Raw genomic sequence first — 23,676 nt, forward strand, 5'->3', positions numbered from 1 at the left:
AGGACCAATTGCAAAGTGTCTCAGAATATCAATGTCTGCATCATATTGAAAGTTAATTTAAAGCTGAACTACCCCTTGAAGCTAACTGATCCCAAACACAAATGGATGGAGAACCCCTCACAGAAGTGCGCGTATGGATACTTTTACATCCTAAGCATTTTAGGGGGAAAAATCCCTCCCACCTGCACTTTTGAATCCTTGGAAGTCAGTGGGAACGGCAAAAGATAGTTGGGAGGTTAATTTTTGACACCAGCAGCGAATCCACTAAGTCTCACATTAGCTTTAGGTCTATATATGGCCCATCTTTAGCCTCCCCAAACAAAAAATTCACCTTCCGCCTATGCTGGGACTCCCAGCCAATCGGGTTTCTCTCTAGTGTGTAACCGGGCTGGATGATGTCACAGACAGAAAAACAGGAAAGAGTTCTCTGATTTCCTACATATCCTTTTAAAATTATGTAACCCTTTCTTGGCACACTTCTGCAAAAGCTGGATTACACTCACTTATCTGGCTTGTGCTTAGTCCTCTGAGTCCCCTTTGCAATAGTGAAAGATACTGGAAAACTGGAGTTTACAGCACAGTGCCTCCACCTAGTGGACACCTCAGGGGAAATTCCACTAGGAAAATAATCACACACACAGCAACAATAACTTTATTTAACAGTTTAAATAACACAAAGAACAACTATATGGATAAATGACAATCCTGCCCTGGGGAACCTTTGCAGTCTATCCACTACCGGCACAGTCTTTAAGGTGCCCGTCCCACACTTTGATGCGGATAGGCAAAAACCCTTTTCTCAGTTCAGTCCCTTCCCCAAGAGCTCTTAAGTCCCCCAGGTAGCGCTACCTGCCCCAGAGTACCTACCCCTTTGGAATAGGCAGCTGCTCCCATGTAGCAGGCACTCGAGCAACACCTGCCCTCACCACGGGACACACGGAGACTCACACAGAGGAATTAGCAATCACCAGCAACCTAGTAGACTGCCTTTTTTTGTAGTCTGAACACAACAGTAAGTGCTGGTTACTTACTCTGGGTCTCTCTCTCTCTCTCTATGGCTGGCAAAAACAACAGGGGCTCCCATTATAAACTGCTTTTTTTTAATGACCTTCCTCATAGTTGCTGTTTTGTTATTATTAAGCCTAATAAGAGGGTGAAAGGAAGGGAGCTGGAAGCAATTTAATCACCTGTTTGGACTTATACTCATAGAAAAACCACGTACAGTGCTGATTGCCTTTCTATTTGGTACAGGAGTCTCTGTTTGGCAGTCCACTTATGCAACTAAAGCTTTATGCCAAAATTTAAAAATAAATACCTGCTTTGAGGTCACTGGGAGCAACATCGAATAAGTTGGTGAGCAACATGTTGACTGTTTTATACCTTCTGGTGACCTACTGGACACTCTTGATTGGACAAAACTTTGTGTCCTTCTTTTCCAGATATACCCTGTGGCTCCCACCAAGCCCCTTGTCCCTCCTCCCCAGCCAATTGGATTAACCCCCTTCCTGTGACCAGGTTAAATGATTTCACAAGCAAAGGAAATAAAGACACAGTTTCTGGTTAGCCTTAATGGTATAATCATTACTTTTATTAGGCTGCGTGTCCTCTGGACTGGTGCAGTAAGTTTATTTTGTTCATATTCAGTATACAAAATACAGCACTTCTAGCAACATTCTATTTCACACTTTAGTTCCGCTTTAAAAGGAATTCATGCTGAATTGGAGGAAGAATCCTCTACATATGTTATTCACACCTATTGCATTCTATATTATTCATATTATTCAACAAACAGCTCCAGGGAGCCCCAGGTGGGCCAGCATAGCAGCAAAAGAAAATAAGGCAAATCATAAAATGCATAGATAGCGGTGCACACACCGTCCTCTCAGCCATCTCATATTTACTCAGCGTTTGTACATTTTAATTACAGTTCCTTACAAAACACCCAGCTCTCCCCTGGTACCTGCCTGTTTTCAAGTTCAGAAGGTGGTCACACCTGGTCCTTGGCACAGAGACAGCTTTTTTATTCTTTATAAAAATTCAAAGGAATTGCTTAAGCAGCTTTCTCCATTACGCCATGAGAGGATTCCTTAGCGGAGTCTGCATTATCTGTGCTGTTACTGCAACAGGTAAGTGACAATGGGAACAGACAAGATAAACATTATCTATCCGGACACTGACTGGAGTAATGGGGCGGCTGAGTCAGAAAAGCTAGTAGGTTTGTAAATAGGCTAAATGGCAACTTTTTATTTCAGGCGGTTCAAGAACCTACTAGGAATGACTCTAACATTTGTGTGTGGGGGGGGCATTTAGGTACCAGTGATCACAATATGGTCTCCTTTGAGATAATGCTGCAGAGACAGCTCTATAAAGGAGTAACTAAAATGCTCGATTTTTGAGGTACCAGAACATTAATATTTTATACAAATTCTCTTTTTGTTTAGTGCATGTCACACTTGTTTTTGCATTTCCCCTCCATTGTGATTTCTAATCCTATCACCTTTTCCCATTTCAGCATATAGGGGTGTTTATATCCTTGTTCGAGAAATGGGTAATTTTGGGATTTTGCAGCTAGGAGTAAAAATAATCAGAATTATTTTTTAATTATGTGAATAGTAAAAAAAATGAAGCAAGAAGGGGTGGGAGCCTTATTATCACGGGGGGGGGGGGGGGGGTAAGTTGGTTGATGAGAACAGGGAAAAAGCAGAAATTTTGAACTAATTTTTTGTAACATTTTTATTGTTTTTTTATTTTTTTAAGTAGACATTGATACAAAACATAAAAGTGAACATAGTAAATATACTACTCATAATAAACCTGAGCTCTGCTGGTTTCGGTTATCTTAAAGAATAAGTAAATCGTTTTTTTTTCCTATGAGTGAAATAACTCTAACCAGCCTCCAGAATTACCTACCTTTGTCCCAGCATTCTCTCTGGCCTGGTTTCCTCAGTCAGAAGGTGTTCTTTTTCTTTGCTTCCTTGTGCAGAGTGAAGCCCCGCCCCCACTTCCTGTTCAGTTCTCTCTTCAATTTGACTAGGTTGTCAGAGTGGAGAGCCTTCTGAGCATGCCTGGAGGCAGCAGGAGCCAGTCTGTGCATTAGCAGGTTTTTTTTATTTTTATGAGGGACCTGAACAGGAAGTGGGGGCGGGGCTTCACTCTGCACAAGGAAGCAGAGAAAAAGAACACCTTCTGACTGAGGAACCAGGTCAGACAGAATGCTGGGACAAAGGTTGGTAATTCTGGAGGCCGTTTAGAGTAATTTTACTCATAGAAAAAAAAGGTTTACTTATTCTTTAAAGCAATAATAATTATTGTTCTTACTTATTGTTGTTGTTATATGTCCTCATTCTCCTTGTATAAGTGAGCGAAGCTCCCATGTAGTCCAGACCTTTAGGTATGCCGGGGTCTTGTTATGAAGGTGGGCAATCCTATATTCAAAGTTTCTGTTACTTTCAATCCTTTGGTACAGTTCTTCCTAAGTTGGTAGGGTTGGTGTTTTCCATTTGGATGCTATGGAGATGCAGACTGCGGTTAGTATATGGTTGGCAAATTTCTGTTGTGATCTAGTGAGTCCGGTTATAGGTTTACCCAATAGAAATGTAGCTATATCCTTCTGGATTGTTTGATGCATAAGGCATGTCAAGAGATCTTGGGTTTTATCCCAGAGAGATTGTAGGGAAGGGCAAGACCAAAATATATATGGTACATCTCCTGGAGCTCCACCACACCTCCACCATGTCTGTGGGAATGCAGGGTAGATTCTGTTCGGCCTCACCGGGGTGAGGTACCAAAACATTAATATTTTATACAAATTCTCTTTTTGTTTAGTGCATGTCACACTTTTTTTTTCACAATCCTCCATTGTGATTTTTAATCCTATCACCTTTTCCCATTTCAGCATATAGGGATGTTTATATCCTTGTTCGAGAAATGGGTAATTAATCAGAGCATGTATTCTAGATATCAAACCCTTTTGGGTGGGGACCCCTGTATGCCAGAGATTCAAATTGTGTAGGCAGATTATCTTTAAAATATTTAATAAATGGTTCTAAGAAATGCTGAAAGTATATGTTCCAATGGAAGTTTGGGATTTTTTGCTGAAGAGCATCAAAGGGTAAGATGGATGTGAGGTTGGGATTGAGTACAGTAGGTCCTTGACCATAAATAAGGAGATTCTCTCTCTAGGTTGGGTGGGTAAGGCTGTAGCTATGGGTTGAAACAAAGGATTGCCTAGAACAGCGGTCGGGGGGTGGTACAAGCTTAGCTTGTACCTTTTTCTACACTTTCAGTGTAAATGCGGTTATTTTTAGCATGTTAACATTAGGTAGCGTGTGGGTTTGATGTGCCCAAAACCATGCATTAGGATGGTATGGGTTAAACTGAGTGCTCTCCATTTTCACCCATGCCATTACAGGGGACCAGCACGACCAAGCTAGAATTTGTCGGATATGCGCTGCTTCATAATTCCTTTGAAGGGTTGGGAGCCCTAGACCCCCTTGGGTATTTGACGTATTGAGTACCTTTTCACTGATCCTATGGTATTTATGGCCCCATACAAAATCATTAAAGGCAGTTTGCATTTCTTTGAAGAACCCTAGTGAGATTTCTATAGGCAGGGTCTCAAAAAGATATAAGAAGTATGTTCATTTTGATTGAGGCTATTTTGCCAAACCAGGATATATTTAATGTGTCCCATTTTCGGAGGTTATCTTAACTGTTTTAGCCAGTGGGGTAAAGTTCTGGGCGAATAGATATCCATGTTTAGGGGTGATTTTCGGTCCCAAATATGAGATATGGTCTGTTTTCCATTTATATTTATTGGTAGCTTGGAAGGTTTGGGCCATCAAGTCAGACATATGTATGGTTAACGCTTCTGTCTTGGTAATGTTACTTTATAGCATGATAGTAGGCCATATTGTTCCAGCAAATGAATGAAGTGCTGGCAAAGAGGTGCATGGAGAGGTAATAGTCAAAATTACATCATCTGCATATAATGCAATCTTAAATTCTTCTATTCCTACAGTAATGCCTTTAATTTGGGGGTCATATCTTATGTTAGCCGCTAATGGCTCTATACTTAATGAATTTAGGAGGGGGGAGAGTGGACACCCCTGTCTTGTCCCATTGGATATTTTTATGGGCGTATTAGCTTTTCCAGGTAGTTTCAGGTAGGTGCTAGGTGTAGAGGGCCTTAAAGCAATATTGTACAATAAAACTTTTCCAAAACTTTCCCCCAAATGGGCCAGTGGCCGCATAAAAGAAATTTAATTATCTAAAATTACGTTTTTTTTATGACTTCTATAGCAAAACTAGGGGGTGCAGGGGTACAGCGCTATGATTGGATTGACAACCCCTTATATGCTGTGTGATGACTGTTGTTTTATGCTGTACCATAAAAATTGCGCCACTGATGATGCAAACTATTTTTTTTATAGCTTCTTTATATTTGACCAAAAATATATTCTGTTCTTTCTTTATCCTTTTCTCTTTGAATTTATGTTATAGGGGTTGGAAACCCTGCTGCACAGCGCTGCTCAACCAAACATTACTCAGCTGTTGCTGGACTACAAATCCCAGAATAATGTAACATATAAAGAAGGTTGAGGCATGCTGGGAGCTGTAGTCCAGCAACATCAGGGTTGTATTCTTAAAGGAGAATACAAGGCAAAATTTAAAAAGCATACTGCCCAATAGTCCTCCTATTGTTTAGTAAAAACGCCACACTTTTGGCTCACCTAATCAAATATTTACTCAGTCACACTTACTTCACATTTTCTAGAACAGGCAGCCATCTCTAAAAAGGTATTCTCCCTTCTTTCCCTCCTTGCTTCATACTGCACATGTGTTTCATTCCCTCCCCCCCCCCCTCCCCTCTGCCAGATCCGCTTCTGATTGGCTGGTGGGCATGTGTAGCTCAGAACAGGAGAGAGGATCAAGTTACACACATGCTCAGAGAATAGGAAGGCTGCCGCTGGCACCTACAGGAAGGGGAGAGAGATTTCAGTGATGTCACTGTAGGCTTCACACTGCTGTAGGCTGCCAGCACCATATCTCAGAGAAGCAAGCAGGGATCTGGGAATTTAGATATGCAGTAAGTACTTAAAAAGAATGCCTTTAGACTTACTGTTAATTTATATTAATCTTTCATTGTCCTTTAATTGTGTATTGTTATTTTAATAACTTTATAACCATGTTTTAATCATTTTTATTCCTTTCTCTTGCAGTGTTTTCAATTGAATGCAAGTCATGTCATGTAAATGGCTATTCCCATTTTTCTACTTGCAATGGCGAAACTAAAGTTTGTGATAGCAAATATGACAGCTGCGGATCTTTATATTTAGTGGAAAAAAAAGGTGGGTTATTCTCCCTCCAGTATTATAATAAGTGCCAGTATATCATACAGTGCCCCTCAATTACCAGAGACAATTCCCCAATGTAGTAGAAAGAGCAGTGTGTCTGTATGTGCCGACTCCTATGTCTTGTATTTATATTCCCTTATTCTGTAAAGCTCTGTGGGTAAATATGATAATATAGAAATAAAAAGGATGTATCTCACACACACAATGCAGCCTTTCCATCACTCTTTATAAAAAGGAAATGACGTGTCTTTGAAGGGAGAACTAAAATCTAAAATAGACAATGACTGAACATAAACATTTATGCACTGTTCATTCGACATGTGAAGATCACAAGGTACATATGCAAATCAAAATATTACATACACAGTTACATAGGGTTAAAAAAAGACCAGAGTCCATCAAGTTCAACCCTTCCAAGTAAACCCACACTGACCTATCTATCCCCTCACATACAGACCCACACTGACCTGTGTATCCGCTCACATACAGACCCACACTGACCTATCTATACACTCACATACAGACCCATACTGACCTATCTATCCACTCACATACAGACCCATACTGACCTATCTATCCACTCACATACAGACCCATACTGACCTATCTATCCACTCACATACAGACCCATACTGACCTATCTATCCACTCACATACAGACCCACACTTACCTATCTATCCACTCACATACAGACCCATACTGACCTATCTATCCACTCACATACAGACCCATACTGACCTATCTATCCACTCACATACAGACCCACACTGACCTATCTATCCACTCACATACAGACCCACACTGACCCATCTATCCACTCACATACAGACCCACACTGACCTATCTATCCACTCACATACAGACCCATACTGACCTATCTATCCACTCACATACAGACCCACACTGACCTATCTATACACTCACTTACAGACCCACACTGACCTATCTATACACTCACATACAGACCCATACTGACCTATCTATCCACTCACATACAAACCCATACTGACCTATCTATCCACTCACATACAGACCCACACTGACCTATCTATACACTCACATACAGACCCACACTGACCTATCTATCCACTCACATACAGACCCACACTGACCTATCTATCCACTCACATACAGACCCATACTGACCTATCTATCCACTCACATACAAACCCATACTGACCTATCTATCCACTCACATACAGACCCATACTGACCTATCTATCCACTCACATACAGACCCATACTGACCTATCTATCCACTCACATACAGACCCATACTGACCTATCTATCCACTCACATACAGACCCACACTGACCTATCTATACACTCACATACAGACCCACACTGACCTATCTATCCACTCACATACAAACCCATACTGACCTATCTATCCACTCACATACAGACCCACACTGACCTATCTATACACTCACTTACAGACCCACACTGACCTATCTATACACTCACATACAGACCCACACTGACCTATCTGTACAATCACATACAGTCCCATACTGACCTATCTATCCACTCACATACAGACCCACACTGACCTATCTATCCACTCACATACAGACCCACACTGACCTATCTATCCACTCACATACAGACCCACACTGACCTATCTATACTCTCACATACATAAACTATATATACAAACATTAATACTGTAGATATTAGTATCACATAGAAACCTTTGCAAAGAGGAATTTCCTTCCCCCAAGGCTGTGTATGAATCCCCATTTAATTATGTTTAGTCAAAGTAGGAAGGTTATTTGGTTTTGCTGTAAGTTTAGAAGTGTACATGGGGATGCTTTTCTATAGTTTATTTCAAGTTCCAGTTCTATTTCAAATCTTTCTTGGCTTCTGCTAAAAAGTATTAGTGTAAGAAGAAAATGGGAAATTACAGTCTTGCAATTTAATGAAGGTCAATTTAGCATTTTTACCCCAAATACTGTGCATAATGTATTGCATATGGTTTCACACCTCCTAATTCCCCCAAAACCTGTACAAGTGTATGGGTCTCCTCTCCCTCTATAGACTGTATATGTTAGGAAACACTAACATGCATTTTGGATCATTACAAGGTGGAAAGAAAAATCACACAGCTAGGGGTGCACTGGGTTAAAGGGAAACTAAAGCTTGAAAAGGAATATGGCTAAAAATGTTTAGCTATGTGATTTGGGCCCTTGTACCAGCCCAACATCACCAAAGCTCTATAGAAATGAAGATCTATGCCTCTGAAGATGCCCACAGTAGCTCTCCATCTTTTGCCTTGCCCAACTACTGCACATGCTCAGTCTGCTCTTGGCTGATGTCAGTGAACTGAGCTTAGGGATCGACTCACAATATTCTTCTTTCATATGCTTGCCCTATTCACTGCCTGTTCACTTTTAAACATGCATACAAGCCAACCAATCACAAGTCCCACTCTGGCACATTGAGATGGGGACAAGACTTTAGCTGAATCCTTATTGTGTTCCCATTAGGGAAGAGCTGCTGGCTTATTTTTTGTTGGGGGCTTCGCACATGCTCCATCTGCCTAATCATGCTTCACTTCCTTTGCCCCGGTCATTAGGCGGGCGGGAGGTATTTTCCTTTTTTTCTATCCAGTGCCATCTGGAGCCTTACCAAGGTGATTAATGGCATTGCACCTGTACACTTCTGCACCCTTTTTGTGTTTGATTTGTGCACCCTGGATAGGTGTCATAGTCCTCTGGGCTTGACCCTAGGCCAAGACTTGGCGGTCCCCGCCCTAGCTTCGGCGAAGGTGGATCTGCCCGCACATGCAGTTCATTGGCGAAAGCCTTGGACACATGAGCATTGGAGCCCATGCCTTCGGGTAGGACTCACAGACGATGACTCAACATCAGAGAAAGTTGTTTGTAGAAGGATAGAATTCATAATATTTTTTGGTTAGAAAAAGCTGCAATTACTTTCTAAGCTAATATTTTGGGGGATGGAGGTATGGTAATATTTGGAAGTCTGTTGTAAACAAGTTACATTTAAATGCTAAGCTAAACCTTGTATAGTGAAGGATGTATATGATATCCTAAATTTTTTTGTAGCAGTTGGGCCTGGAGAGCTGGGGCTTTCTTACATGCCTGTATATAATGTGCCAATTGAGGCACTAAGTATCATTTAGTTGTCATGTTAGTGCCACAACATGGCTGCCCACACGGGGAGCTCCCTCCTGTTGCTGGGGGCACAGTGCCCATTAGAGCTTTTTTGCACAAAATGGTTTTGTTTCCCATAATTAAAAAGTAGCCTCTGTAAGCCCACACTTCCAGTGGATAGTGATGAGCGATTCTGTCCCGTTTCACTTCGCTGGAAAATTAAAAAATTGACGACCAAAATTTGCACGACAAACACATTTTGCGGCAAAAAATCCGCGAAAAGTGTTTGTCGCAAAACTTTTTTGTCGTCCGAGTCCTTTTTTAGTGCCCATTTTGTTGTGCCTCACCTATTTTGAAGCTACCACACCTATTTTGACGCAACTGTGCCTATTTTGATGCAACTGCACCCACAACAAATTTTCCAGAATTTTTGTGGAAGTTTCACGAAACAATTTGCCATTGGCGAAATGCGGAAATTCGCTGCAAATCCATTTCTGCTGAAAAAATTCGCTCATCACTACCAGTGGAGTGAAAATAATTTTCCACTGAGATGTGCTTTAAAGGGACACTAAACCCTGCTGCACAGCACTGCTCAACCAAACTTTATTCAGCTGTTGCTGGACTACAAATCCCAGAACAATTTACCATATAATAAAGATTGAGGCTTGCTGGGAGCCGTAGTTCAGTAACATCAGAGTTGTATTCTTAAAGCAATATTGCACAATAAATCTTTTCAGACTCTCCAGTGCCTATGGCAGCATTGAAAGGCAAAAAATCCCCCAATGAGAATCCCAGCTGATGTGAGTAAATCCGGCTCCCTGTTCTCTGTTCCTGCAATTGGAGTTGGGAGCAATAAGCACAGTTTCCCAGCACTGAACAAGTCTGTCCCTTTATCCCCATGTCTGATTCCTGTGCCATATAATGACGGGAAAAATGCAATAATTATCTCTATATGTAAGATAACAGGGAGATGCCTGACACAGTGCTGGGAATCAGCATTCTCATTGGTCACTTCTCTTGCATCTTTAATTAAGTTTTCAGTCATTAGAATTCTTATTGGTGAATTGTTTTCCATGTGTAATTATGTTTTTCATCAACTTCTATAGAGAACTAGGGGGCGCAGTGGGGCAGCTTTATGGTTGGGTTTATTGTCCCTTTAATGAGTAGATTCCAATATTTATGTTTTATCCCATGGAGATACAGTAGTTTTTTACTATTTCCTTCCACAAAATAGACAACTAGATAATGTTAAGAAACAAATAAAAGGTATGTTTTTTCTTATTAATATGTCTTCCATTAAACAGAATGAAATTGAAAGTCCCTAACTGTCTAATACATAACTATTTACTTTCTATGGTACTTTACAGCACCCTCAGAGAATATGTTTCACTATCAGACTGGGTGCTGGGAAAGCAAGAATTGTAATAAGACTATGACGGCAACATCATTAGGAATTGAAATTATGAAAGCAAGTTATTGCTGTAATACCGACAACTGCACCCCACTAGAACCAGCCATTGCCAGCATCAGTAAGTACCCATTGTTTTTGCTTACAAATATCTGCATTGAACTTGATTCTCCTATAAAATATTAAGCTTTTATATCTGTATAATAATAAATGATAAGAAAAGTTTTTCAGCTGTAGTAGAATTTTGTAATTGTCTGTGTCATAAATTACAACTGAACAGAGTTCTCTAAATGCTCCTCAGCTTCCAGCAGTGCCACAGGTGCCTACTTTATTAATCATTAAGTGGGGCTATTTTATAGGAGAACTAAAGTCTAAAATAGAAAATAATTAGAAATGCTGTATTTTGTATACAGAACATAAACATTCTGAACTTACTGTATCAGCTCACAAGATTTAGGCTTTAAAAGTTTTCCACAGGGGGCCGCCATGTTGTAGCTTTGTTAGACCATCTTTGTGAAACCAAGGGCTTGCACATGCTCAGTGAGCTCTGGGCTGCTGTCAGGAGGGTAAGCTTAGGGATCAAAGTAAAATATCAAAACAAACAACACAAGTCTCATAATATCTGAGATAGAAGCTGATACAGCAAAACTGATTAATAATTAGAATTGTAATATACAGACTGCAATGGTCTATGTGTTGCCTTGTAATGTAATGTGGGTTTTAGAGTTTTTTTGCATTGTTTAATAAAACTTTTCCCAGCTCTCCAGAGCCAATAGCTGCATAAATATGCAAAATAATCCTCCAATGAGAATCCCAGCTGATCTGTGTAAATCTGGCTTCAAGATTCAAAAGATTCAAGATTCAAAAAACTGTATTAATCCCAAAGGGAAATTGTTTATGCTCGGTTACAGGTGCTCCCAATTATCTGATAAATAACAAATAGTAAAAAAATAAGAAAGAAAGACCCTTCCTAAAACATATTACACAGATAATAAATACCTAAAAACCTTCATAAAACAATAAATACCAACCTACAAACAACCACTTATGGGTATTATATATGTGCATGAAATACAGAGAGAAAGGAATTATAAATTTTTATAGCCGTAGGGAGAAAAGATCTCCTGTGTCGCTCTGTAGAGCACCTAAAAGTAATCAGTCTCTGGCTAAAACTACTCTTCTGCTCAGCAAAAACACTATATAGCGGGTGAGAGGGATTATTCACAATGTATTGTACTTTACATAAAATCCTTCTCTTAGCTATTGCATCCACCGAGTCAAGCTCCATGCCTAGCACAGATCCGGCCTTTTTAATAAGCTTATCCAGTTTGTTCTTGTCCGATACCTTAATATTACCACCACAACAGACCACCGCGTAAAAAATGACACTCGCCACAACGGCTTCATAAAACATCCGTAGCATAGTGCTACAGACGTTAAAGGACCTGAGCCTCCGCAAAAAATACAACCGACTCTGCCCTTTTTTATAAAGTGCCATTGTGTTAAGTGACCAATCAAGTTTATTATCCAAGTGGACTCCCAGATATTTATAATCAGAAACCATATCCACTATCTCCCCCTTGACAGATATAGGAGTCACATGAGTCTTGCTTCTCCCAAAATCTACAACCATCTCCCTGGTTTTACTGATGTTCAGTTGTAAGTAATTACACTCACACCAAGAAACAAAGTCATCCACTACAGATTGGTACTCAGAGGTATCGCCCTCCTTTATACACCCAACAACCACAGAGTCATCAGAAAACTTCTGCAGATGGCATGACTCCGAGTTATATCTAAAGTCGGATGTATAAAGAGTAAAAAGAAACGGAGACAGTACGGTCCCCTGGGGAGCTCCCGTACTACAGATCAGGGTCTCAGACACACAGTTCTGTAGTCGGACATATTGAGGACGACAAGTCAAATAATCCATAATCCATGAGACCAAGCGGATATCGATGTTTATGTTCCTTAATTTCTCACCCAGTACTGCCAGTTGAATGGTATTAAAGGCACTGGAGAAGTCAAAGAACATCATCCTTACGGTGGTCCTAGGCTTATCAAGGTGAGAGAAAGTACGATGTAACAAGTGTATTATGGCATCCTCAACTCCCATGAACGGCTGATAGGCAAACTGAAGAAGGTCCAGAGAGAACTTCACCAAAGGACGGAATGCATCCAGGATCAGTCTCTCAAACACCTTCATAATATGCGATGTTAAAGCAACAGGCCTAAAATCATTCTGGGCACAAGGACGTGGTATTTTAGGTACCGGCACAATACACAATGTTTTCCACAGTGCAGGAACCCTCTGTAAAGACAAGCTCAGGCTAAAGAGATACTGAAGGACACCACATAATTGAGGAGCACACGATTTCAGGACAATTGGAATGATCTTGTCCGGACCTACAGCTTTTGTAGGACTAATTTTACTCAGGCCATATTTAACCTGCTCTACTGTGATATTAATTACTGGGAGTACAGAAGTACTGACTGTTGCTGTTCCCTTCATGTTCTCTGTTCCTGCAATTGGAGTTGGGAGCAATAAGCACAGTTTCCCAGCACTGAACAAGTCTGTCCCTTTATCCCCATGTCTGATTCCTGTGCCATATAATGAAGGGATAAATTGCGTAATTATCTATGTAAGATAATATTTAAATGGCTGACATACAGTGGTGGGAACCTAATCAGAATTCTCATTGTTCAATTTTCTTGTATCTATACTTTTTTCTTCAAGAGAACTAGGGGGATCCAAAAATTAATCCTGGAGGGATTCCCATAAATGATACTGGCCAAATAATCCCATTGGCACAGAGACACAGGTGTGTCATGGGTACAGGTACATATAAACTAGTGCTGCCCTATTATACACATTGGATTATAGCATATAATATACATACTTTCCTCAGTCTAGAAGATAACTGTTGTATTTTCTAAACAAAACAAATTTCTATTATTTTACAAACACCAATTTGGGACTTCAGTGTTTTAGGGAGCAGCCAGACAGGAATGTGATTGGTTGGCTTGTATGCATGTTTAATAGTGAACAGGCAGTGACTAGAGCAAGCCGGTTAGGAAAGAAGAATATTATCGATCTCTAAGCTCAGGTCACTGATATCAGTCAATAGCAGACTGAGCATGTGCAAGTAGTTGGGCAAGGCAAAAGATGGAGAGCTACTGTGGGCATCTTCAGGGGCATGGGGCTTTATTTCTATAGTGCTTTGGTGATGTTGGGCTGGTACAAGAGCTCAAAACACATAGCTAAAAATTTCTAGCCATATTCTTTTTTAGGCTTTAGTGTCCCTTTAATTGTTAGCAGGTTTAGGGCCTGAAATAAGATATGTTCCCTGTTACTGACTGGAAGGCAGAAAAAATTCACACTCAGTAATAAGTAGACACGTGTTTTTGGCTTAAAGCTGACTTCTTTAAGTTTTTTGTTTTTTAAACTATATTTTCTCTTTATTTATCTTTAGTGAAACCGAAGAATTCCACCAGGAATGGAGTCCTCTGCCCTGCCTGTTATAAAAATGATTTCAAAAAGGCTGTCTGTCCATCTAATGCTTCCATGGCCTGCACAGGGGATGAGACAACGTGCATTGCTGTTAATCACAGTATAGTAATCCCCCTTTGGTTTAACTAAGTGAGAGCATGGGTTAAAGAGGGCCAACCAGTGATGATTTATTCTGTCTTTTTTGTTTATTAGCTACTTTTGTATCAAAGGGCTGTGGGACTCCTGGTGTTTGCCAGTTTTTTGGTAATTTACACTATGAATTTAAAGAAATAGACAAAGCTTCTCCTCTCAGTGTGGGTAAGTACAGTAGATGCAACCTGGTGGATTTTTAAATTTAGGAACAAAACAAAGTAGAACATGTTTCTAAGCTTTTATTTTTCTTCCACTAAAGTCTGTTTGTGAAATAGAATGTTTTTCTAAGAAAGGGCACCTATGGGTGGAAAATTGATTACCCCACTGGAAACGTGGACTATTAGAGACTCGACACTCTGTTTGGGGGAAACAATACCTTTTTGTGCAAAAAAAAATCTTCTTAGGGGTTTATTTTGCATTTTAATGTAGCTGTAGCCCCTGGAGAGCTGGGGATCTCTCACATACACATAATGAGCAAACTGGGGCACTAAGTATCATTTGCATGTTAGTGTCACAACATGGCCGCCCACACTGGGAGTTCACTCTTGTTGCTGGGGGCAGATTGCCCGTTAGAAACATTTTTTGTACAAAATGGTATTGTTTACCCCAACCAGCTCCCTGTTCTCTGTTCCTGCAATTGGAGTTGGGAGCAATAAGCACAGTTTCCCAGCACTGAACAAGTCTGTCCCTTTATCCCCATGTCTGATTCCTGTGCCATATAATGACGGGAAAAATGACATAATTATCTCTATATGTAAGATAACAGGGAGATTCCCAACACAGTGCTGGGAATCAGCATTCTCATTGGTCACTTCTCTTGCACTTATAATGAGATTTTTGGTCAGTAGAAGGCTCAGTGGGGAATTTCCTTACTTTTATAGCAAAACTAGGGGGCAATATTATAATGGAATTTAAACCCAGGGGTTTAAAGAGTAGGCACCTGGGGGTAGACTACTGCACCCTATTATACAAATGCAGAATAAAGACAAAGTCCTCCAATGCAGCCAGTCAGTAGCCACAGATACAAATATGTTTGCCCCTCTCTTCCAGGGGGCGAGCGCCAAGTGCAGAAGTCCCTACAAACCAAACACAAATAAAGCAATTTACCATTGCAGCCTGCACATGAAATATTGTGATGGCTTTTGTTAAATATGGCCTTCTCTTCTCTTTGAGCTGCCACCTATTCATGGAACGATAAAGTTTTGTGGAAACATGGAGCTAAATTGGCTCACAGTTTTGCCTTAATGGTTGACATACCTCTCCGACACGGATATGCACAAAGCAGCATTTGTGTGTATTTCTATGCAGTGTCGATTGTTTGGTTTTTCAATAATAATTTCTTTGTGGCTTTTGTGTATGTGTTGGGTCTGTCCAAATGTACAGTAGATGGGGTAAGCATGACTGTATCTATGTGTTGTATATGTTTATGTATTGGTTCTATAAGTATTCACAGAAGAGGTTAAAAAAGTTTCTTGAAATGCTTACAGTATGAAATTAACACTGATATATGTTTTACTTTCTCATATTTCAGTAAATTCCCTGCTTTGTCCAGTTTACCATTCTGTCACAGATGCAAGTTACATCTACCCAGTGCACTGTGAAAACGGAGAAGATGTGTGTCTAACAGAAAAACTATGGACCATCAATGGTATATTGTTATTATATGGCAGATTTGTTAATAATGCTCAAGTGCTCAACTTTTTTGCAGGTTGTGTGTGCAACAACGTTCCCGCATACAGTTTTGTACATCTTATGTGCAGCAATATGGTAGATGAGCAAATACTGCATTACATCAGATTGAAACAGATTTTGTGTGTTGCCATGTAATCTCATGGGAAGAAATTAAAGAGGTTGTTTACCTTAAGTCCCTGGCTACATTATTACTCTGCCAAAGTGAGGTGCCCTAAATGACATGCATGCAGTTTGTGTAAAATGTAACAATAAATAATTGAAAAAGTAAAAATCTATAAAAACTAAAATTTTCTGTATATAAGTCTTTATTACAGAGAGAGTCATTTTGGTATTTTACTGCCAATAGATTTGCCACATTAGTGCCACCTAGACCAATATATTTATTCTGCAGAAACCATTAACATACATGAGTAAAGCGCTTTAGAAGTTTTCTCCCTTTGCTGAAGATAGCAGCTGCCATTTTAGGTAGTTTCCTGCCTGCAGTCTCTAGCTGTTATAGCTCAGATCACACATTCCTAAGGGAAGGGGGAGGAAGTTCTTAGCATTCTGGTGGGAGGGGGAGAGGGGAGAGAGGAGAGAACTGCACAGACTCTGGCCCTGGGAATTAAGGATGTTTCTGAGAGAGGAAGTCAGACACTGGAACATCATGTTTACAAAAAAGTGACAAGAAATCCTGTGTTTCTTTTGATAGAGGTCTCAGTGCAGCATTTCTGTGAGTGCTTATGGCTGTATTTACATAGACCTTTCTGATAAAGCTTACTTAGTTTTTACCTTTCCTTCTCCTTTAATGTAATTCAATATAAATCCTACAGATAAAAGGAATACATTTGAACTTATAAGAAGATGTGGAAAAGCTGCAGAGTGCAGCCGAGTCGGTACTTATAGCAGCAGCACCAAACGGTTTGCCATCAATACTACCTGCTGTAACTCCAGTATGTGCCTCCCTCCTATCCCCATGTGTAAGTACCGGTCTGTCAGTCTTGTGTTCAGATTCAATTCTTCAAGGAGAGATGATCATCCTTTGCAAATTATTTAAAAAAAATTAAATTAATATTTACACATTCCTTTCAACTGCCTCCCTGTTTAATAAAAGGCATGCTGGGAACTGTAGTTTGTGCACCAGCTACTGGAGATGCATGGGATTATGGGTAGTGATTAAATAGCTTATATTGGCACTTGGTGAGCATTTTGCCCAAAGACCACATTAGTATAGTGGTTAGGAAAAGTTTTGTGTTTTAAAATGTGCTTCATAAGTCATTAAGTTATTTTGTTTATAAAAAGATGTATGATAGTGACAATAAATCCCCCCCCTACCTTAGTGAAACAAAGGGAACACAACACAACTCAACAATGCTACTGTATGTATAAAGCCTTATCCCTCTCTGCTTATCACTCCCTGGTGTCATTCCTTGTGTACATTTTCTCAAGCTGAGTAACTACAATTCCCATTATGCCTTAGGCTAGCAAATTGCAAAATGGCAGCTTACAGAAGGGAGAGGTCAGTATCGCTTGATGGGTTTTCAATTCTACAGTTATTTGGCTCTCTGATCTACAGGCCCAACATGCAATCAGATTGCAGTGACCCAGTATGCCCCTCCATTTGACAGTCTATTCACAGAAAAAACAATTCATTGCTTGGTAACTATTTATTTGTATAAAGTGTATATATGTAGGGGGAAGCCCGGGTGATTTCTTATTCTCCAGCATAGATTTTAGTTATTGTAAAATGTATTTGTGCAGTTTAGCCAATAGGTGGCAGGGTTTTGCAAATGAAGACAATACTCCTTTTTTAATTAAATTCTCTCACTTTATTGAAGTTCCCCTCCAAACAGCTACTGAAAATGGACTGGCCTGTCCAACATGCTTTGCATCAAATTCCAGACGATGTACAGAAGAAGACCCATTGAAATGTGTTGGGAATGAGAATCGCTGCATCCGCTATGTAAAAAATGAATATTATGGTATGTGCATTGCTGTTGTAAAATACAAGACATCATACAGCCAACAATATACTGTGCTGAACAATGATGTTTGGTTGGTGCTGCATTTTAATTCAAAGTCACACAGGGCCAGGGATAAAATGAAATCAAAAATGAAAAATTATTGGTGAACTTTGTATAAAGTACTTACGAAAAATGCTTTAGCTCCTAGTTGTTGCTCTGTGCTGCAACCAAATACAACTGCAAAAATCCAAAAATAGGAAAAAAAGCTCCAGCAGATTAACTGCAAAACATTTATTATGGGTAGTGGTAACACGACATGTTTCGGGTTAATACCCTTTATCAAGTGTACACTTGATAAAGGGTATTAACCCGAAACATGTCGTGTTACCACTACCCATAATAAATGTTTTGCAGTTAATCTGCTGGAGCTTTTTTTCCTATTTTTGGATTTTTGCAGTTATAAAATGAAATCAGTTGCTAGGGCCATTGTCTTTAGCCTGTGCAAGTAAAGGAACATTAAACATTAAAGGAACAGTAACACCAAAACACGAAAGTGTTTAAAGTAATGTACTGTTGGCCTGCACTGGTACAACTGGGGTATTGTTTATATAAATACCCCACTGTGTAGCCCCGCGGGCAGCCATTCCTGCACTGGTACAGCTGGGGTGTTTGCTACAGAAACCCTACTATAGTTTATATAAACACCCGCTGTGTAGCCCCGGGGGCAGCCGTTCCCGCGCTGGTACAGCTGGGGTGTTTGCTACAGAAACCCTACTATAGTTTATATAAATACCCTGCTGTGTAGCCCCGGGGGCAGCCATTCCTGCACCGGTACAGCTGGGGTGTTTGCTACAGAAACCCTACTATAGTTTATATAAATACCCCGCTGTGTAGCCCCGGGGGCAGCCATTCCTGCACTGGTACAGCTGGGGTGTTTGCTACAGAAACCCTACTATAGTTTATATAAATACCCTGCTGTGTAGCCCCGGGGGCAGCCATTCCTGCACTGGTACAGCTGGGGTGTTTGCTACAGAAACCCTACTATAGTTTATATAAATACCCTGCTGTGTAGCCCCGGGGGCAGCCATTCCTGCACCGGTACAGCTGGGGTGTTTGCTACAGAAACACTACTATAGTTTATATAAATACCTTGCTGTGTAGCCCCGGGGGCAGCCATTCCTGCACTGGTACAGCTGGGGTGTTTGCTACAGAAACCCTACTATAGTTTATATAAATACCCCGCTGTGTAGCCCCGGGGGCAGCCATTCCTGCACTGGTACAGCTGGGGTGTTTACTACAGAAACCCTACTATAGTTTATATAAATACCCCGCTGTGTAGCCCCGGGGGCAGCCATTCCTGCACTGGTACAGCTGGGGTGTTTGCTACAGAAACCCTACTATAGTTTATATAAATACCCCGCTGTGTAGCCCCGGGGGCAGCCATTCCTGCACTGGTACAGCTGGGGTGTTTGCTACAGAAACCCTACTATAGTTTATATAAATACCCCGCTGTGTAGTCCCGGGGCAGCCATTCCTGCACTGGTACAGCTGGGGTGTTTGCTACAGAAACCCTACTATAGTTTAAATAAATACCCCACTGTGTAGCCCCGGGGGCAGCAATTCCTGCACCGGTACAGCTGGGGTGTTTGCTACAGAAACCCTACTATAGTTTATGTAAATACCCTGCTGTGTAGTCCTTTGAGCCCTTTGAATGGCTGCCCCCATGGCTACAGAGCAGCTTTTTTATATAGTATATATAGTAGTCTTACTAAGGCAAACACACCAGATGCACCACTGCAGGTCAACAGTACAGTATATTGTAATTACTTTGATAGGCTTTCACCTTTTGGTGTTACTGTTCCTTTAAAGAGCACCTATTGAGAAATTGTTTCCCTTACTGGAGCTGTCTGCTAAAAGAGCCTGCATTCTGGTTAGGGGAAACAGTACTTTGAATAGTATTTTGTTAAAAAAATGCTCCTGCTATGTTGGGCCCCAAGGGTGCAAATGATGCCCAGTGACCCAGCTTGAGCATTATGTCACATTATGTGAGAGACCCATCTCCCCAGGGCCTGAGGCTGAATTCATATGCAAAAGAATCCAATGAAAATCTCCCCATGTCTAAATGCTACTAATTTTGCTGTGGGTTCTAATTAGTCTTACTATCTCCCATACTACATAGAAAGCAATGTTTTATTTATGTCTCTTTTTATCAAAGTGTATCTCAATGTTTTCCCAGACTAACAACCATGGATATTTTAGGCCTATTCCTTACCACTGCGCCAAGGGACCTTTGGCAAAGTGCTGCCCATAATCCTACAAAACTTCAGTAGGATCGCTGGGGGCTGATCAGAGCCTGATCACTGGACAGCATCTTCTGTGTGTGACCCCAAGGGGTTATATTTGTACAAAAAAGAATAAAAAAAGACCCCTTTGATTAATTAATTACACCTAAGAACACACATCCTACTGAGTAGACTAATAACTGGAAAACTGAAAAAGCAAGGGGCATCCTAAATCAGCAACATTTTTTCACAAACATGCATTATTTACCTTCATATCTAAATAAACAATTCAGGATTTGGGTTCTGTAGGATTCTGGTATGTGGGATACAATTATAGATTTGGTACATTTCTGCTGCACAGATCCATTGTCTTTCATGTTTAAATGATTCCATTTTCTCTGTAATAATAAAACAGTACCTGTACTTGATCCCAACTAAGATATAATTACCCCTTATTGGGGCAGAACAATCCTATTGGGTTTATTTCATGTTTAAATGATTCCCTTTTCTCTGTAATAATAAAACAGTACCTGTACTTGATCCCAACTAAGATATAATTACACCTTATTGGGGCAGAACAATCCTACTGGGTTTATTTCATGTTTAAATGATTCCCTTTTCTCTGTAATAATAAAACAGTACCTGTACTTGATCCCAACTAAGATATAATTGCCCCTTATTGGGGCAGAACAATCATATTGAGTTTATTTAATGGTTAAATGATTCCCTTTTCCCTGTAATAATAAAACAGTACCTGTACTTGATCCCAACTAAGATATAATTACCCCTTATTGGGGCAGAACAGCCCTATTGGGTTTATTTAATGGTTAATGATTCCCTTTTCTCTGTAATAATAAAACAGTACCTGTACTTGATCCAAACTAAGATATAATTACCCCTTATTGGGGCAGAACAGCCCTATTGGGTTTATTTAATGGTTAAATGATTCCCTTTTCTCTGTAATAATAAAACAGTACCTGTACTTGATCCCAACTAAGATATAATTAATCCTTATTGGAGGTAAAACAAGCCTATTGGGTTTATTCAATATTTAAGTGATTTTTAGTAGACTTAAGTTATGGAGGTCCAAATTACAGAAAGATCCCTTATCAGGAATACCCCAGGTCCCAAGCATTCTGGATAACAGGTCCCTTACCTGTGCTAGAGTTTTTTGCTTGGAAAACATGGATGTATGATAAGCATGTATGTATAAGAAGCATACTTCTTTGTCTTACAGAAAAAGATTGGCAAATTCATTGTTTTGCTGGATGTACCACAGAGAGTATCTGCAGACTTGGATCATCAAGAAACAAATTTTTGTTTTTGACCAATCAAACTTTCAAAACGATAACAATGGACATGACGTGCAGCGGCAGTATGGGACTGAATGTTCCCTTCTCCCTGGTTATTATATTAGTAGGTCTAAGGATAATAATGGGTGTCTTGTAAACAATCTCTCTAACCTACAATAGGAATTCTATGTGTAGCTCTGTCCTTCTGTCTCTATAGAAATGCACATCTCTTCTACTGAATAATAACGTAAATGTTTCATTGCATTTGCTCTGTTTTTGTTTTTACATTTTCATTTTTCCTACATGAGGGAGTGTTTTATTGTAATTGAGGGAATGTTGGGTTGTGATTGCCGACTGGGAAATTCTGTATAAACTACGTGCAGTATCACACACAGGAGAGTTTTACTCCATTATTTTGTGGTGATTCCTAATGCAACTTGCAGATACTTCTAACAACTATATACATCTGAAACCAGATATAGAACAAGTTATAATGCTCTGATTGACAAAAGGATGATCTGTTTATATTGATAAGGATATGGATAACCCATATATTCTAAAGTGACTTACTGAAGCACTAATATACCTGATGATTAGGCAGCAATTTACTGTTCAGAAATTACAAGAACAATAATTATATGTGACTACAAAATGATTACATTGGGTCATACTGTATGATACAATGAAGAATTTGGACAACAAACAAAAAACAACTTGCCCCTTTAGGACAGTCTTACAAAGTTAAATAGTTTCTTTAGGCATTTGGGCTGAAATCCATTAAATTTAGCTTCAAATAATCCCCAGTGCATATATATATATATATATAATTTTTTTTTTTTTTCCTGATGATGATCCTGTGGGAATCAAAATGCGTAGATATGGGTATGGAATAAAGCATTATACTTTGCAGACCTGGTGCCGTGAGTGTTTTCTGTGGATACACAATATATATATTTAACCATAGATATTGAAATTACTGAAGCCTTGGATATCATGATTGTCCATAAAGTCATCCAAGCCCCTCTTTAGGGTATTAGCATAGCATGGAAATATTACCTGGCAGAGCATTCTTAACCTTGGGATAGTAAAGGCAAATAAAAAGCACTACGGCAACTTGCAGTAGTGTAACTATAGAGAAAGCAGACTTACAGGGGGGCATGTGGGACGGGGGGGGGGGGGCAGGCTGCAGAGTCTGCCTCCTCTATAGCAGGAAAGGGGGGACATGAGCAGGGGTGGGGAGTGGGCACACAGGGAGTAGGTAGGCAGCAAATCGGGGTATGGATTTCTGTGCGTCAGGACCCTCTGAAGATTTTTTTCCTGGGGGGCCTGGCCCACGCTAGTAACACCCCTGGCAGCTTGTCAGTGTTAATGAGAGGCCATAAATAGCACTACATTTCTGGAGAGAGCAAAAAGACATGCAATTAATTTAGTTTTACTATTAAGTATCCAAAAGCTATATACAATATTAATAATACTTTAGTATTTAGTCTATATCTTCATCTTCTAATTCTGGAACCTCTTTGCTAGTGATGGGAGAAAAAATTCACTGCCTACAGTTGCAAAATCTGTTATCCACAAAAACTCCTATCCCAATTAAAGGAACAGTAACACCAAAAAATGAAAGTGTATAAAAGTAATAACAATATAATGTACTGTTGCCCTGCATCGCTACAACTGGTGTGTTTGCCTCAGAAAGACTACTATAGTTTATATAAGTAAGCTGCTATGTAGCCATGGGGGCAGCCATTCAAAGGAGAAAAGGCACAGGTTACTTAGCAGATAACAGATAAACCCCCATTACATGGGGCTTATCTACTAGTTATCTGCTATGTAACCTGTGCCTTTTCTCCTTTTTTCCAGCTTGAATGGCTGCCCCCATGGCTACACAGCAGCTTATTTATATAAACTATAGTAGCTTTTCTGTAGCAAAAACACCAGTTTA

At 40.0% G+C, this 23,676-nt stretch overlaps 1 protein-coding gene across 1 annotated transcript; it reads left to right on the forward strand.

The window, feature by feature from the left end:
* Positions 1–875: 875 nt before the first annotated feature.
* On the forward strand, positions 876–22,636 carry LOC108648133. Its single transcript, XM_031905991.1, has 9 exons — positions 876–1,012; positions 6,222–6,350; positions 10,842–11,003; positions 14,356–14,493; positions 14,586–14,690; positions 16,057–16,173; positions 17,030–17,176; positions 18,035–18,178; positions 21,680–22,636. Coding segments are annotated over exons 1-9 (1,155 nt in total). The 5' UTR covers positions 876–1,011; the 3' UTR covers positions 21,892–22,636.
* Positions 22,637–23,676: the final 1,040 nt, after the last annotated feature.

This window comes from Xenopus tropicalis, chromosome 7, assembly GCF_000004195.4.
Source record: "Xenopus tropicalis strain Nigerian chromosome 7, UCB_Xtro_10.0, whole genome shotgun sequence".
Classification (NCBI taxonomy): Eukaryota; Metazoa; Chordata; class Amphibia; order Anura; family Pipidae; genus Xenopus; species Xenopus tropicalis.